Below are 16,226 nucleotides of genomic sequence, written 5' to 3'. Positions count from 1 at the left end.
CTGCTGTTACTACTGCTGCTGCTACTAGGGCTACCTGCTGCTGCTGCTACTGCTGTTGCTACTACTGCTGCTGCTACTAGTGCTACCTCCTGCTGCTGCTACTACTGCTGCTGCTGCTAACTGCTGCTGCTGCTGCTACTACTGCTGCTGCTGCTGCTGCTACTGCTGCTGCTGCTGCTGCTGCTGCTACTACTGCTACTACTGCTGCTGCTCCGACTACTACCTGCTGCTGCTACTGCTGCTACTACTGCTGCTACCCGCTGCTGTTGCTACTGCTGCTGCTACTAGGGCTACCTGCTGCTGCTGCTACTGCTGTTGCTACTACTGCTGCTGCTACTACTGCTGCTGCTGCTGCTAACTGCTGCTGCTGCTGCCGCTGCTACTACTGCTGCTGCTCCTACTACTACCTGCTGCTGCTACTGCTGCTACCCGCTGCTGTTGCTACTACTGCTGCTGCTGCTACTACTGCTGCTGCTACTACTGCTGCTGCTCCTACTACTACCTGCTGCTGCTACTGCTGCTACCCGCTGCTGTTGCTACTACTGCTGCTGCTGCTAACTGCTGCTACTGCTGCTGCTGCTGCTACTACTGCTACTTCTACTGCTACCTGCTGCTGGTACCTGCTGCTGCTACTGCTACTTCTACTGCTACCTGCTGCTGGTACCTGCTGCTGCTACTGCTACTTCTACTGCTACCTGCTGCTGGTACCTGCTGCTGCTACTAGTGCTACCTGCTGCTGCTGCTACTGCTGCTATTACTGCTGCTACTACTGCTGCTACCTTCTGCTGCCACTACTGCTGCTACTACTGCTGCTACCTGCTGCTACTACTGCTGCTACCTGCTGCTGCTACTTCTACTGCTGCTGCTACCTGCTGCTGGTACCTGCTGCATATAACTGCTGCTGGTACCTGCTACTTCTACTGCTGCTGCTACCTGCTGCTTCTACTGCTGCTGCTACTGCTGCTGCTGTTACTGCTGCTGCTACTAGTGCTACCTGCTGCTGCTGCTGCTACTACTGCTGCTAGTGCTACCTGCTGCTACTACTGCTACTGCTGCTACTAGTGCTACCTGCTGCTACTGCTGCTGCTACTACTAATACTACTGCTGCTGCTCCTACTACTACCTGCTGCTGCTACTGCTGCTACCCGCTGCTGTTGCTACTGCTGCTGCTGCTAGTGCTACCTGCTGCTGCTGCTACTGCTGTTGCTACTACTGCTGCTGCTACTAGTGCTACCTGCTGCTGCTGCTACTGCTACTACTGCTGCTACTGCTACTTCTACTGCTGCTGGTATTGCTACTTCTACTGCTGCTGGTACTGCTACTTCTACTGCTGCTGCTACCTGCTGCTGGTACCTGCTACTTCTACTGCTGCTGCTACCTGCTGCTGGTACTGCTTCTACCTGCTGCCGCTACTGCTGCTGCTACTACTGCTGCTGCTGCTACTACTGCTGCTGCTGCTGCTGCTACTACTGCTACTACTGCTGCTGCTCCGACTACTACCTGCTGCTGCTACTGCTGCTGCTACTGCTGCTACCCGCTGCTGTTGCTACTGCTGCTGCTACTAGGGCTACCTGCTGCTGCTGCTACTGCTGTTTCTACTACTGCTGCTGCTACTAGTGCTACCTCCTGCTGCTGCTACTACTGCTGCTGCTGCTAACTGCTGCTGCTGCTGCTACTACTGCTGCTGCTCCTACTACTACCTGCTGCTGCTACTGCTGCTACCCACTGCTGCTGCTGCTACTACTGCTGCTACCTGCTGCTGCTGCTACTACTGCTACTACTGCTGCTGCTCCTACTACTACCTGCTGCTGCTACTGCTGCTACCCGCTGCTGTTGCTACTACTGCTACTTCTACTGCTACCTGCTGCTGGCACCTGCTGCTGCTACTGCTACCTGCTGCTGCTACCTGCTGCTGGTACCTGCTACTACTACTGCTGCTGCTTCTACTACTGCTGCTGCTGCTTCTATGCAAAATTGTAAAGGAAACTTCTTTAACTTTATTATTGAGACAGAATTTGTCCCTAACTACCAAAATTTTCTGTCAATTAATTTCTCCATGAAGTGAAGCCCAAAAGAATCTTTCTGGAGGCAGAGTTACAGCTTGTATGTAATTCCTTATGTATTTATTAGAGCATCTATTCTTGGTAAAATCTCCGTCACTGAGACCAACGAGCCTGTTTCCACCACGTTTCTTCTTAAAGGTGGATAGGTCGTCGGGCAGCGAGTCTCGCGAGAGTTTTCGTAGGTTTCTGCAGATCTCACATCAGGTTTCGCAATTTACGGGTTCCCTTCTAGACACGACCCTTTTTCATTGGCTGGTTAGTACGACACGTTTACGACACTGAATTACGTTTTACAGCAAAACATGGCGCCACATTGAGGAGCTCGGTGAAGGAATGAGGCGTTGAACGGAAGACTGAAGGTCCAGACAGGTTCGGTTCGGTTCGGTTCGGTCCAGACAGCAGCAGCAGCTGCAGCAGCACTGAGCTAAGGCTCGAGAGGAGCAGCGGGGGAGCTGAGGAGGTGACATGGCGGCTCAGGGAGGCATCCTGTTCCAGGAGAAGGTCAACAAGCTGCTCAGCAGACACAACGGAAAACCAGCTCTGAAGCCCAACAGACCTCTGGCTCTGAAAGATGCGGTAGCGAACCGCAAACTGAAGAAAGGAGGTAAGAAAGGACAAGAAAGACAAGAAAGACTGCGGGACCACTCGGTCTACAGGTCAAAGTCTCCTGTCACAGGCTAGATGTTCTAAAGCCTGAAAACAGAGCCGTGAGGAGGAGCAGAAGTCTAGTTATCTCTCAGAACACTTGAATTACAATATGCTGAAAGGTTATTATGATGTCTGCCCAATGATGCCAAAAATATATGTGTATATACATGTGTGTGTGTATATATTTATAATATATATATATATATATATATTTATAATATATATATATTTATATAATATGTATGTATGTATATATAATATATATAATATATAATATATATATATATTTATATATATATGTATGTATATATATATATATATATATATATATGTATGTATATATATATATATGTATGTATGTATATATATAGTGTATATATATACTGTATATACTGTATATGTATATATACGTGTATATATATATGTATATAATATACACGTATATACTGTATATGTATATATACGTATGTATGTATGTGTGTATATATGCACACACACATATATACACACATATATATATATATATATATATATATATATATATATAAATATATATATTCTATTTGTTGACATCTATATGACAATAAAGTAGAATAAATTAAATGTCTCTTTCAGTTTGAGCAGTTTACAGTAAATATTTTTACCGGTCGTCGCATTGAACTGTCATCGGAGCGTGTTCCATGACGAACACTAAACGGCGTTGCACGTCGTCAGTAGGGCGGCTGGTTAAGTTGGCATCGATGCAGCTCACTGTTGGAGGGTTTATAACCCACTTCCACTCCCCAGTGATTGGTTCGGAATGGCACTTAATATGGCGGACCCTCCACGTGAACGCAAACGGAGTGGAAGTAGGTAGTGGGGGGTGGGGTGGGGTGGGGGGGAATTGGTTGGAATTGGGCCAGTGCCTTCCGGTAGCTGCTCATTCAACCTGTAACATCAGATGGAAGCTGACTCTTCTGTCAGGAGACTAATTGGGAGACTATTAGGAGACCTAATGTATACAGTAGGTATTCTAATTAATGTATACATTAGTTAGGAATCATTTTAGTGTTAAAATACTCCTGGTCTATAAAGACATCACTTCTTGTCTGCTTGTTTTCAAACATCAAAGTTACAGAGTGGTGTGATTTCTTGACAAACCCATCTTTGATATCTTTGACCACGTATAAACACATATCAACCAGACAGCAGCTTTAACGTCACCACCAGCTTAGATCCACTGGTAATGATCGAAGTCCTGACTTAAACTGGTGTTTCAGGGTAAACATGTAAGTCCTGAGTTAAACTGGCATTTCAGGGTAAACATGTAAGTCCTTACTTAAACTGGTGTTTCAGGGTAAACATGAAGCTTTCTCTCCACAGAGGCCTCCTGTATCACCGAGATGTCGGTCCTGATGGCCTGTTGGAAGCAGAACAACTTTGTGGACGGTCTGTGCTCTAACGAGATGAACTCCTTCTACACTTGTGTTGAGAAGACTCAGGTATGTCCACATACACATGCACAGCAAAACAACTCACACATGAACTGGTTTGTGCTGTAAGATGACATACAGTACGTGTCCATAAATAAGCTGAGTAGAGGAATGCACGGTTCTACAGGGCCCCTGAAGTGACGCCCAAAACATCTTTTCTAATGCACACTGGGAAGTGACACATTCACTGGAAGACTCACTTTATTAAGAATACAATGCAGCCGGAGGCTATCCATAACCTTCTTTATTAAGAACACGTGCAGCCGGTGTAGGGATGTTAATAATTAACCGTTTAACATTAACCGACATTAAGCATTTTAACCGATTAACGCTATCGGTTAAAACGGTTAGAAGAAATATTAATAATTAATTAAAAAGCTGAGAAAAGCTGGTCCACCTTAAGAGTCCACCTTAAGAGAGTCTGACCCAGCGTTACAGATACAGGAAGTTGGCTTCGGTCTATAGCTCGCTTGAGCTGAGGAGTTGTAGCCTCGTAGCATTAATTCACCGACAAATAAACTGTACACACACTGTCTGCTACACCTAAGTTCACAGCTAGAACGCCACCGACAACACACACACACGGTCTGTCGGAAACTCGCCGTGTGTGACTACGGGTGGTACAAAGCTACCAGCAGAGCTACAGATGCTAACGTAGCACAAAAACACACTCTGTGGGACAGTTGCTATCGTTGATCCGGGTAGACACACAGCTGACAACCTGCTAAACGAAACTAAATGTGTGGTGGAGACTTTTACTGGGAAAGTGGCTGCATGTCCGCGACACTACACGCAGCATCGTAGCTGCTAAGTTAACGCTTGCAGACGGTGAACTGGGGACTGTCTATTGTAGGGGTGGAACGGTTCGTGTAATTGACCCGAAACGTTCGGTAAGGACGTTCAGTTCGGTCCGCGACGTCCTTCCAGTTCGCCGTTACCCAAACAGCTGTTTATGTCTACTAGTTGCACACGTGGAACAGAAACTCTGGAGCGTGAGTTTTACCTGGAGAGTTTTGGCAGCGCACCAGGAATGTTAGCAGCGCTGTAGCGCCCAGTAGCTCATGATAGTCGAGCTAAACTGACAACGATTTGTGTCAAACTGTACGCCGACACTGTTCAACTGAAGTCGGGTTTATATGTGGACACTTGAAACATTTAATTACGATGGCATCACCCGAATGTGTCGATTAGCGGAACGAAACAAAAGCAGATTTGACAGAGAGTCCGTTCCCCCCCGAAGCATTCAGATTGCCTCTCACTGCAGATTCACACCGTGCCAAAGTAGTATCTAATGCTATAAGAGTGTTTATCGCTGCATATACGACCTCACTCCATCATAAACAATACAGAATTAAAGCATAAGGTCAAAGAACGTGAGCCTTCACGTGTGAATGTTAGTCTGTTGTGCCTGTCCTGTACAAACTAGCACAAGCAGCAGTTGAGGATTTACCAACAGCCTTAAGATGGAACATTACATTTACATTACAGACATTTGTGATTTATTTTTGTAATTTATTTTTTCTTATAGACAATATGTCAGTGTTTGAGTGCCTTAACTGTTATAGTCAAAATTATGACCAATGAGCCGCTGTTGGATGAGTGGGAGATAAAAAGCTCTACGTTTTTTAGTATAGTTCTGGTTGAGCTTCTGCTTCAATGTACGGCCTTAGTTTATAATTTCATCATATTTATATGAAAATAACAAAGCTGCATTTTTTTGTTTGCACTAATGACTGTAGAAGACCTACCTTTCAATTAAGATTTGTCAAGGAAGAAGTGTTTATGTTCCTTATGTAAGCCATATTTTTGTTAAGGCAAACATTTGTTAACTTATTTTTGCCAAATAAATGAAAAGCATGTTGAAATCAGAACATGACCTCCTCGCTGTAACATAAATGAACCGAACCGAACCGAAAACCGTGATATGAACCCAACCGTTCCACCCCTAGTCTGTTGAGCTCCTACACTGCAGCTGCATGCAAGGCAAAAATCTTGTCGGTTAACGGTTAATAATCGGATAACAAGGGTCAGTTATCGGTTAAGACATTTTTTCAAAATTAGCATCCCTGGTCTGAAAATTTCACAAAACGTAAACTGCGATTTTGTGAAAACCATGCCAGCTATCAAAATGCACATTTGGCCCAGTAAAGTCTCAAGTCTCGTGACCCGTTTAAACTTTGAATCATGTTTCTACGTTAAAGTATGGCGAATCTGTGTGGCCTCAAAGAGTGTTTTTGAGCTCTCTTCACGTTGATTCCCCATTCTTTCTCATTAATTTTTCGGAATCCGCTGAGCGAATCTCTGAGAAAAGTCATAGCACAGCATTCCCAATCATTCCGCACGTTTTGATGTATTTTTTGTCCAGGTGTTGGCAACGCTACGGGAGGAGTAGCGCGGCAAAGTTTTAGGCAGAAGAAGAATATTAAGAAGTAAACGTGCAGGATTATAGACCAGTGTGCCTACATGCAGCAAGGCTTGTGCCATATGCGTATTTAAAGGTTACTTCCCTCTCAGAAGAGTAAATGATGTGGTGACTCAGCAGCGGTAACATAAATCTATATTCCTGAGAGCCTGACTGCATTATGTTCCACTGCATCTTTTTATTTTAAGTTGTCACCCTGAATTTATTGTTTTCCTCGCGGATGCCTCATTCAGCATCCTTGTTATGTCTGTATAACGTTACACTACATTGTCTGTCATCCCGTCAGCTACCGCTTTGTTCTTTGATATTGATTAATTCCCATTCAGGGGTCTTGCTCCTTGTGCGCTCTGCCGCGTACCTGGGCTGCACGAGTCATCCAAACTGATCTCTCCGATACCGAGTACTGATATGAGTACTTCTCTGTGCCAAAAGACCCTCTTTAACAGCCAGCTGGAGGGTGTGAGCGACACACGGCAGGCTGGGGAGTCCCGCATATGAGGTGGTGCGCCGCGACCGGCTCTAGGTCGGCTTGGTAAGGCTCGGGACGAAGGTGCTTCCGTAGCCAAAGTGTCAACGGGGCAGACTGTCCTCAGTGCGGGGCTCGGCCCACGTAAAAGGCGCTAGGGGTCTGCGGTGATGTCGGCAACCCACCCGACCCGTCTTGATACACGGACCAAGGAGTCTGACGCACGCACGAGTCAGAGGGTGCAAGCAAAACCCCGTGGAGCAATGAAAGTGAGGGCCGGCACACACCGGCTGAGGTGGGATATCAGCCCAGCGGGGTCCGGCACACCACTGGCCTGTCTCGCCCGCACCGTCGGGGAAGTGGAGCGTGAGCGAGTGCGATAGGACCTGAAAGATAGTGACGAGAGGTTAACGTCACTCTGCCGTAAAGTGGTATCGGTGCTGTTGTACGAGTACATTAGCACAGTATTGGATCCGATACCTGATATTGGTATCGATATTGGTATATCCCTAAAATATATATATATATATATATATATATATATGTTTAATTACACCCATCCAATCATCTTCCTCTTTCACAGGCTGCTATGAAGAATAAAGGTGAACAGACCACCCACCAGGGAGGACGTCTGCACCCCAAACAAGCCACAACCCTGCTGAAGAGATTTCCCAACCTGCGCACTGAGATCTAGGAACCACACTGTTTAATGCAGGACTTGTACGGACCTGGAATGTGTAGGCTTTGGTCAGGTGAAGGAGTACCCCGTACTGGACATGTTAGAGAAATAAAGGAAGGATCAGAGCACTGAAAAGGATGATTTCAACACAAAAGCACTGCACCAATATGTGAGGCAGTAAGGTTATTCAATCAGTTCACGTGACTAGTATTCTGTAATGGTACAGCCTTTGTATTCTCAGCACACTGCATTTTATGGTTAGTAAATGTAAATATAATGTAACTTTGTCGTGGTGTCCTCAGTTGGCTCCATTTAGTCGCAGTGTAATTTAGCAGAGTGTCTATCCAGTGCAGAGATGTTACTAGTGGATGATGGAGTGATGGATTCATGGCTCCTGGCTGGGAGCTGACCGGGATCACTGAAAGGTCTCGTCATTCCTGTGGAAGCTGAGATTGGTGGTTAACAGATGGTGAAATAAAGTTAAACTGATAGATTAACAGTTTTATGTTTCTATCAGTTCTTCTTTCCTGTCAAACCATTTATCAGTTTCTTTCTTTCTTTCTCAGCCTGTGCTCCAGTTCCATACGACACACTAATTCAAGGCTGTCTGTCGAGTGTTCACAGTGTAAAGTGACAAAACCCCCAAAGTCTGCATGACTACTAAAAGGCCTTTAGTTGAATGTATTCTCCCATAATGAGATCTACAGAGGACTAATGAAGTGTTGACTGTGGTGAGACAGCTCCAGAAACATCATGAAGAACGGATGTTTCAGTGCTTGTTTCCATCTGTCTGGCTATCTGGAGGGTCGACCAACCCGCACACGACCAAACCCGTTTCCATGTGATTCAACAAGTCAATCAGATATGGCTCCCCTTCCTGTGTCACATGCACCATGTTGTTCTCTCCAGCCAATCAGAGCAGACTAGGCTTCTTCAGGAGGGGCTCTTAACCCTCTGAGAGCCACAGTAGACCTGTTTTAGTCTTCTTTAAGGGGGTACAGGGGCCTTTAGGCGGTCTTTATGCTTCCGGTCTCTATGCTTCAGGGTCTTTATGCTTCCGGCCTGTTTGCTTCCGGTCCGGTCTGTATGCTTCCGGTCTGTATGCTTCCGGTCCGGTCTGTATGCTTCCGGTCCAGTCTATATGCTTCCAGTCTGTATGCTTCCGGTCTGTATGCTTCCGGTCCGGTCTGTATGCTTCCGGGTCTTTATGCTTCCGGTCTGTATGCTTCCGGTCCGGTCTGTATGCTTCCTGTCTGTATGCTTCTGGTCCGGTCTGTATGCTTCCTGTCTGTATGCTTCCTGTCTGTATGCTTCCTGTCTGTATGCTTCCGGTCCGGTCTGTATGCTTCCTGTCTGTATACTTCCAGTCTGTATGCTTCCAGTCTGTATGCTTCCTGTCTGTATGCTTCCTGTCTGTATGCTTCCGGTCTGTATGCTTCAGGTCTGTATGCTTCTGGTCCGGTCTGTATGCTTCTGGTCCGGTCTGTATGCTTCCGGTCCGGTCTGTATGCTTCCGGTCTGTATGCTTCCGGTCCGGTATGTATGCTTCCGGTCCGGTATGTATGCTTCCGGTCCGGTCTGTATGATTCCGGTCCGGACTGTATGCTTCCGGTCCGGTCTGTATGCTTCCAGTCTGCATATGTCCGGTTTGTATGCTTCCGGTCCGGTCTGTATGCTTCCGGTCCGGTCTGTATGCTTCCAGTCCGGTCTGTATGCTTCCTGTCTGTATGCTTCTGGTCTGTATGCTTCCGGTCCGGTCTGTATGCTTCCAGTCTGTATGCTTCCTGTCTGTATGCTTCCTGTCTGTATGCTTCCGGTCTGTATGCTTCAGGTCTCTATGCTTCCTGTCCGGTCTGTATGCTTCCGATCCGGTCTGTATGCTTCCGGTCCGGTCTGTATGCTTCCGGTCTGTATGCTTCCAGTCTGTATGCTTCCAGTCTGTATGCTTCTAGTCTGTATGCTGAGCTGGATGCAGACAGCAGTCATAAAGTTCAACTGACTGGAGAAGCATGTTTAAAGTTCTTTGGAAGCTTCCTGCCTTTTTGACGACCTCCCTCTGACTGTTTTCTTTGACTATGATGATATGATATGATATGATATGATTTCTGGCAGACGTAACAACATTTTGTTAATGATTTTGTAAAGTGTGGATTTGGTCTCATGTTTTGTCTGAAGGACAGGAAGGAGTTGTGCTATCTTTGCACCCACCATTGTCAGAATGTGGTATTTTTCTGTTTATCTGTCTGTCATTAGAGAACCATTCTCCCCCCCTGCTTATCACTCCCTCCCAAACATGGAGACCGCAGAGGAAACGCCTCCACAGCTACTGTTCCTAACACTCATCTCCACTCACACCAAGTTTCTCATTATTATGTATGAAGAAACTAGAAGTCCGTATCTTCTCCAGCAGCATCGTGAGATGTTCATTTACACAGCAGACAGATAAACAGTTGGATGGATTTTGAGACCATATGTGTCCTGAGATTGGCACCAGAGGAAAGGTCATGTTGTTACATACATCAAAAGGGTTTATCCAAATCTTCAAACTTTTACTTTTGTTCAAAATAACAACAAAGCACATCCTGGACAAAAGTCCCCGTCCCATCCTCCAGTATACTTCCACCACCACGTCTCAGACACCAAGAATGGAAGCAGAAGTAGATGTCTGTCTTCAGAGTTGTTCATATTGAGGAAGATCATGTATGAAACATCACTAGCAAACAGCTTCTAACTTCTAACACTAGTAACTCTTACAGTGTTACCTTGTGTATAGTGTGTCTGCAGGTGACTATGTGGAGACTACAGACATATCTCATCCAAATGACTTAAAACCCCATGATGATGAACTCACCATCAATTAGTTTGAATGTGAAGACACTGAGTGGAAGCCAGCATCTAATGATCATCAGCCCGCGTTGAGAGTAAACCGATGCTGTGAGGCTACAGTAGGTAACAGGTCAGACTACAGACAACGGACAGCGTTGAACAGAGGTATAATAATAAAACCACTCCTTGATTAAACTACAGTACTACAGTATCTCTTCAGTTCAAACACTCGTCTCATAATTAACCAAACCAGATGAACTCTTAAATGAGCGGATTAAAGGCCCTGACAGCTTCTCATGATGAGTGATGGGAAAGGTAATATTCAACCCCTCCACCATTTTACAAATCCATTTATTTGTCATGGGGAGTACTCTTCAGTCTATATATGTGTGTATATATATACACACACTATAGAGTGTACTGTAGTATTATTCAGCCTCTTCTGAGGAGCTCTGAGGGACTTCAGTGACATCACTTTAGTCATCTCAGTTTGGGCTTGAAGTCTACAAATGTGTAACAGAAAACCTGCAGCAGAACTGGAGGTTTAGAGTTTGAAAGATGTGTGTGTTTAGGAGGCAGGAAGGGGCTGAAGACAGATGCTATTGAGTTGCATTATGGGAAGTGTAGGATCCAGTGTTGCTGATATCTCGGTCATTGATGCTTTGATTTGGACCATTCTTTCTGTCCAAGTCCAACAACTTGAGGGAAAAGTTCTCTTTTCTATCAGATATGTGTCTGTTCTGTCTAACATGTTCACATTGTAGGTCTGTAGACATTTACATGATTAGCACCTTTCATACAGGTCAGAGCAGTTCAGATGCTCCACAGATGACTGTAGGAAATAACACAGAACAAGTGTGGAGCGTATAAATAGCAGAAATGACAAAACAATTGAAAAAGGGAGATCAATTAGAGACCAGTGCTCGACAATACAATGTTAAAAATGTAATAAATATAATTTAAAGCTATAATAAGGGTAATAGTAATAAAACCATGTGAAATAAATACTAAATTAATTAAACAATTAAATAGAATACAAGTTTACCACTTGAATTGTTTAAAATAAGTGAATAAAATTATGTAAAAATGGAGCTGCACAAGATAGCTATCAATATACTACACTACTTAATACTACTCATACTACTTAATACTAGCTGCAGCTCAGTATTGACAGATACATCCTCTGGTTCATAAACTTTACATTTGATTTATTTGATACATACCCTCCAAAATATATAAACTGGAAAGAAAAAGTTCGGAAACTTGTGTTTGGTGGATTATTTCTCTGTTGCTACAATGCTAATGGTCATTGTATTTTACATGGTTGGAAAGCCTGTTTATTTACCTTCACACTGATGTCCAACTTGTAAGGATCATGTATTTATGGGATGAGCAGCACAGCTGATTATGTGGGTAGCGCCCAAGAAAAATTTGCCAAAATGCTCCGTCAATGGTAAACAGTGCATTCTCCTGTTGGTGTTGACTCTTGTTTTGAGTTGTTTGGTGGATTGGATGATTGAACTCTCTATCAGTAACAAGGAACAAACAAGACATATTGGCTATTTTACATTTTATTCATTTAATACACCTTCAGGAGCCTCAGTAGCAGTGGAGGATCCATACGCAGCCACAACAGCCTGGCACCTCCTCATGCTGCTCACCAACCTGGTCACACGTTGCTGTGGGATGGCGTTCCATTCCTCAACCAGGATTCGTTGCAGGTCAGCCAGCGTGGTTGTGTTGGTCACTCTAACACGTACAGCACGCCCAAGCTGATCCCACAAGTGTTGAATTGGGTTGAGGTCTGGACTTTTGGCAGGCCGTTCCATTCTCTCTACTCCCACATTGTGGAGGTAGTCTGTGATAACCCTGGCTCTGTGGGGGCGAGTGTTGTCATCTTGGAGGATGGAGTTAGGTCCCAGATTGTGGGATATGGGATCGCCACTGGCTGCAGAATCTCATCCCGATATCTCACTGCATTGAGATGGCCTTCAATGATGGAGATGCCCCCCCACCTCCCCCCTCCCTACCCCGTCCTCCCCCCCCCTCCCCCATGACACTGCCCCCACCAAAAGCTATTACTCCATCGGTGCAAATTTTACTTGGGCACTACCCACATAATCAGCTGTGCTGCTCATCCCATAAATACATGATCCTTACAAGCTGGACATCATTGTGAAGGTAAATAAACAGGCTTTCCAACGATGTAAAATACAATGACCATTAGCATTGTAACAACAGAGAAATAATACACCAAACACAAACTTCCAAACTTTTTTTTCTGAGTTTATATTTAGAATAGCCACTTAGTGGGTGCCTTTGAAAAGCATTTCAGTGCCTAGAGGTGCTTTCTGTTTTTGTTGGTCCTCTTGTTTATGCCTTGTTGGGATTTAGTCACATTAAATGCTGCTGTTGGAGGTTGTTCAGTGGGATCTGAGAACATGTTACTATCTCTGACATCCATCTCCTTAGTCTAGAAGCATCTGAGGCCTCGGCCCCAAGAGGCACACTGAAGACTTTTGATGATACGATCAAGATCAAGCTTTATAATCATCTGTTTGTGAGCTGTCGCCAGGAAAAACAAGCCAGTGAAATCCTGCCTATCTGGATGGACTCGCCCTGCTTATCTTTCCACTGGTCAGTGTTACAGCGACAGGATGTTGACCTCCACTGTTGTTGCTTTCTGAGCCTCCATTGTTTCCGAGGTGTAGATTGTAGATCCTACTTGATAGGATACCTATAATGTTTTTAAAGGCCAGCATGTCCTGTAGCAGCAGTGACAATTAATATGTACTTTAAGGAAGAGTAAGTCATTGAAGTTACTGTATTTTACTGAGTGTTTCTTTCTAGACTATCTATGAGAAAACAATGAACTCACATTATCAACAGAGTGTGACGAGGTTACAGTGTTGACGTCAAAGACGTCTATGTACTGTGTAGCTGAGATATCTAGTGAAGTGAGCATGCTAACAGCTAGCATGCTAACAGCTAGCCCCGGCCTGTCTTGTAATACCACTTATAGTGAGTAACTGTAGCGTCCAGTCTGTCCTCTGTCCAACATGAGAGGACCAGGAAGTAGAGCTGCACCGAGGGTCGTTTCTAGAAGGTAACCCACAATTTGTGAGACTGTTGTGAGATAGTTAAGGTTCGGCATTAACCTTGAATATTTAAGGTTAGGATAGGTCATCGGACAGCGAATCCCGTGAAAGTTTTTGCAAACTTTCTGTTGCTGCCGTTACACAGTTTAGACCCAGTGCTCCAGCAACCCGCTGGGACTCCGCCAGCCTGCTGGGACTCCGCCAGGTCTAATTAGTTAGTTAATATTATTTATCCATCAGTAGGCTATCAGTTGACTATCAGTAGGCTATCAGCAGACCTACTGCAGGTCTAATTAGTTAGTTAATATTATTTATCCATCAGTAGGCTATCAGTAGACCTACTGCAGGTCTAATTAGTTAGTTAATATTATTTATCCATCAGTAGGCTATCAGTAGACCTACTGCATGTTTAATTAGTTAACTCATATTATTTATCCATCAGTAGGCTATCAGTAAACCTACTGCCGCTTTAATTAGTTAGTTAATATTATTTATCCATCAGTAGGCTATCAGTAGACCTACTGCAGCTTTAATTAGTTAATTAATATTATTATCCATCAGTAGGCTATCAGTAGACTATCAGCAGACCTACTGCAGGTCTAATTAGTTAATTCATATTATTTATCCATCAGTAGGCTTTCAGTAGAATATCAGTAGACTATCAGTAGACCTACTGCCGCTTTAATTAGTTAGTTAATATTATTTATCCATCAGTAGGCTATCAGTAGACCTACTGCAGCTTTAATTAGTTAATATTATTTATCCATCAGTAGGCTATCAGCAGACCTACTGCAGCTTTAATTAGTTAATATTATTTATCCATCAGTAGGCTATCAGTAGACCTACTGCATGTTTAATTAGTTAGTTTATATTATTTATCTATTCAGTAGGCTATCAGTAGACCTACTGCAGGTTTAATTAGTTAGTTAATATTATGTATCTATTCAGTAGGCTATCAGTAGACCTACTGCAGGTTTAATTAGTTAGTTAATATTATTTATCCATCAGTAGGCTATCAGTAGACCTACTGCAGGTTTAATTAGTTAGTTAATATTATTTATCCATCAGTAGGCTATCAGTAGACCTACTGCAGCTTTAATTAGTTAGTTAATATTATTTATCCATCAGTAGGCTATCAGTAGACCTACTGCAGCTTTAATTAGTTAATTAATATTATTTATCCATCAGTAGGCTATCAGTAGACTATCAGCAGACCTACTGCAGGTCTAATTAGTTACTTAATATTATTTATCCATCAGTAGGCTATCAGTAGACCTGCAGCTTTAATTAGTTAATTAATATTATTTATCCATCAGTAGGCTTTCAGTAGAATATCAGTAGGCTATCAGTAGACCTACTGCCGCTTTAATTAGTTAGTTAATATTATTTATCCATCAGTAGGCTATCAGTAGACCTACTGCAGGTTTAATTAGTTAGTTAATATTATTTATCCATCAGTAGGCTGTGAGTAGACCTACTGCAGGTCTAATTAGTTAGTTAATATTATTTATCCATCAGTAGGCTGTTAGTAGACCTACTGCTGTCCCAGGAGTCCTGGCTATAGTGACTATAGGTTACATTCTCAGCAGGGTACCTCCTGCTGTTGACAGCTCTGCTCTGCTTCAACAGCTCCTCAAGCACCTCAGGGTGCGTCACATCATCTATTACTATATGATCTGGCACCTGAAGGCTCTCAGAGGCTGTTGTAAAGATTATAAGATGAATTATTTACAGAGGCTCTAATGTCAGACATTGATATCAAGGCTATAATAAGCTATGAGGGCGTTACACCTCTGATTTAAAAGGGAGACTACCTCTCTACTGCGCACTGACAGAGAGAGACAGAGAGAGAGAGAGAGACACACAGAGAGAGAGAGACCGAGAGAGAGAGAGAGAGAGCGAGAGATTAGGACAGAGAGAGAGAGACACACAGAGATAGACAGAGAGAGAAAGAGAGAGACAGAGAGAGAGAGAGTCTTTCCTCGCCAACAGCGCGTCATTTTTAGATCCGAGGCGGGTTGGATGTCTGGAGTTGAGCTCAGACCGCAGCCGGTGTCTCTCGGTGTGTTTGCCTGTCACTTTGTTGTCGGTCAGAGAGGACAGCTTCAGCTAGTCAGAAGGCGGGTGAAGGTGTGTGCGGGAGGTGCGGGAGGAGATGGTTCCTTCAGCAGGATGGACCGGAACAAAGTCGTGGCCGGGTTCGTCCCCTGCAGTCTGTTACTGGTCCTGGTCCTGGTCCCGTTCCTGTCTCCGTCCCTGTCTGCAGAGGTAAGCAGGCTGCTGCCAGACACTCTCAGTCCATATAAAGCTCCTGTTTACGACCTGTCCCGTCTTTGTGTCCTCTATGTGACGGAGGAGGACTACTTTAGCTGCTGGTGAAATGGACTACTGAGACACTCATTTCCTCACAACTAGAGGAAGTCTCCTGGAAATAACTTAGAACTAGAAGTCTCTGTGAGGTCTTATCTCATGACTTCTCTGGTCTTTCCAGGAATCTTTAGATGAAATATCAGTTCATTTTCTGGGTCGTTATTTCTAGGAAACGATAAGAC

The 16,226-nt window shown here is 44.3% G+C and overlaps 2 protein-coding genes across 2 annotated transcripts in view; both read left to right on the top strand.

The window, feature by feature from the left end:
- Positions 1–2,282: 2,282 nt before the first annotated feature.
- On the top strand, positions 2,283–8,288 carry chchd1 (coiled-coil-helix-coiled-coil-helix domain containing 1). The gene is made up of 3 exons (XM_037781513.1): positions 2,283–2,667; positions 4,074–4,192; positions 7,655–8,288. Exons 1-3 carry the CDS (start codon positions 2,529–2,531, stop codon positions 7,763–7,765), a joined length of 369 nt encoding a protein of 122 aa, XP_037637441.1. The 5' UTR covers positions 2,283–2,528; the 3' UTR covers positions 7,766–8,288.
- Positions 8,289–15,588: 7,300 nt separating this feature from the next.
- The window catches only part of si:ch211-51a6.2 (neurotrypsin), a 60,173-nt gene continuing 59,535 nt past the window's right edge, over positions 15,589–16,226 (top strand). The window contains 1 exon segment of the mRNA XM_037781463.1: positions 15,589–15,942. Within this exon segment, the coding sequence (XP_037637391.1) occupies positions 15,697–15,942 (246 nt within the window). The 5' untranslated portion in view covers positions 15,589–15,696.

This window comes from Sebastes umbrosus, chromosome 10 (assembly GCF_015220745.1).
Source record: "Sebastes umbrosus isolate fSebUmb1 chromosome 10, fSebUmb1.pri, whole genome shotgun sequence".
Lineage (NCBI taxonomy): Eukaryota > Metazoa > Chordata > Actinopteri > Perciformes > Sebastidae > Sebastes > Sebastes umbrosus.
Note: the sequence above shows the minus strand (reverse complement) of the source record. Positions and strands in the feature narration are given on the sequence as shown.

Bases quoted from the DNA above. Each gene is read 5' to 3' on its own strand.
- chchd1 (XM_037781513.1), top strand. From the start codon at position 2,529: ATGGCGGCTCAGGGAGGCATCCTGTTCCAGGAGAAGGTCAACAAGCTG. The intron at 2,668-4,073 runs GTAAGAAAGGAC...TTCTCTCCACAG, and splicing joins CCGCAAACTGAAGAAAGGAG to AGGCCTCCTGTATCACCGAG. The intron at 4,193-7,654 runs GTATGTCCACAT...CCTCTTTCACAG, and splicing joins CTTGTGTTGAGAAGACTCAG to GCTGCTATGAAGAATAAAGG.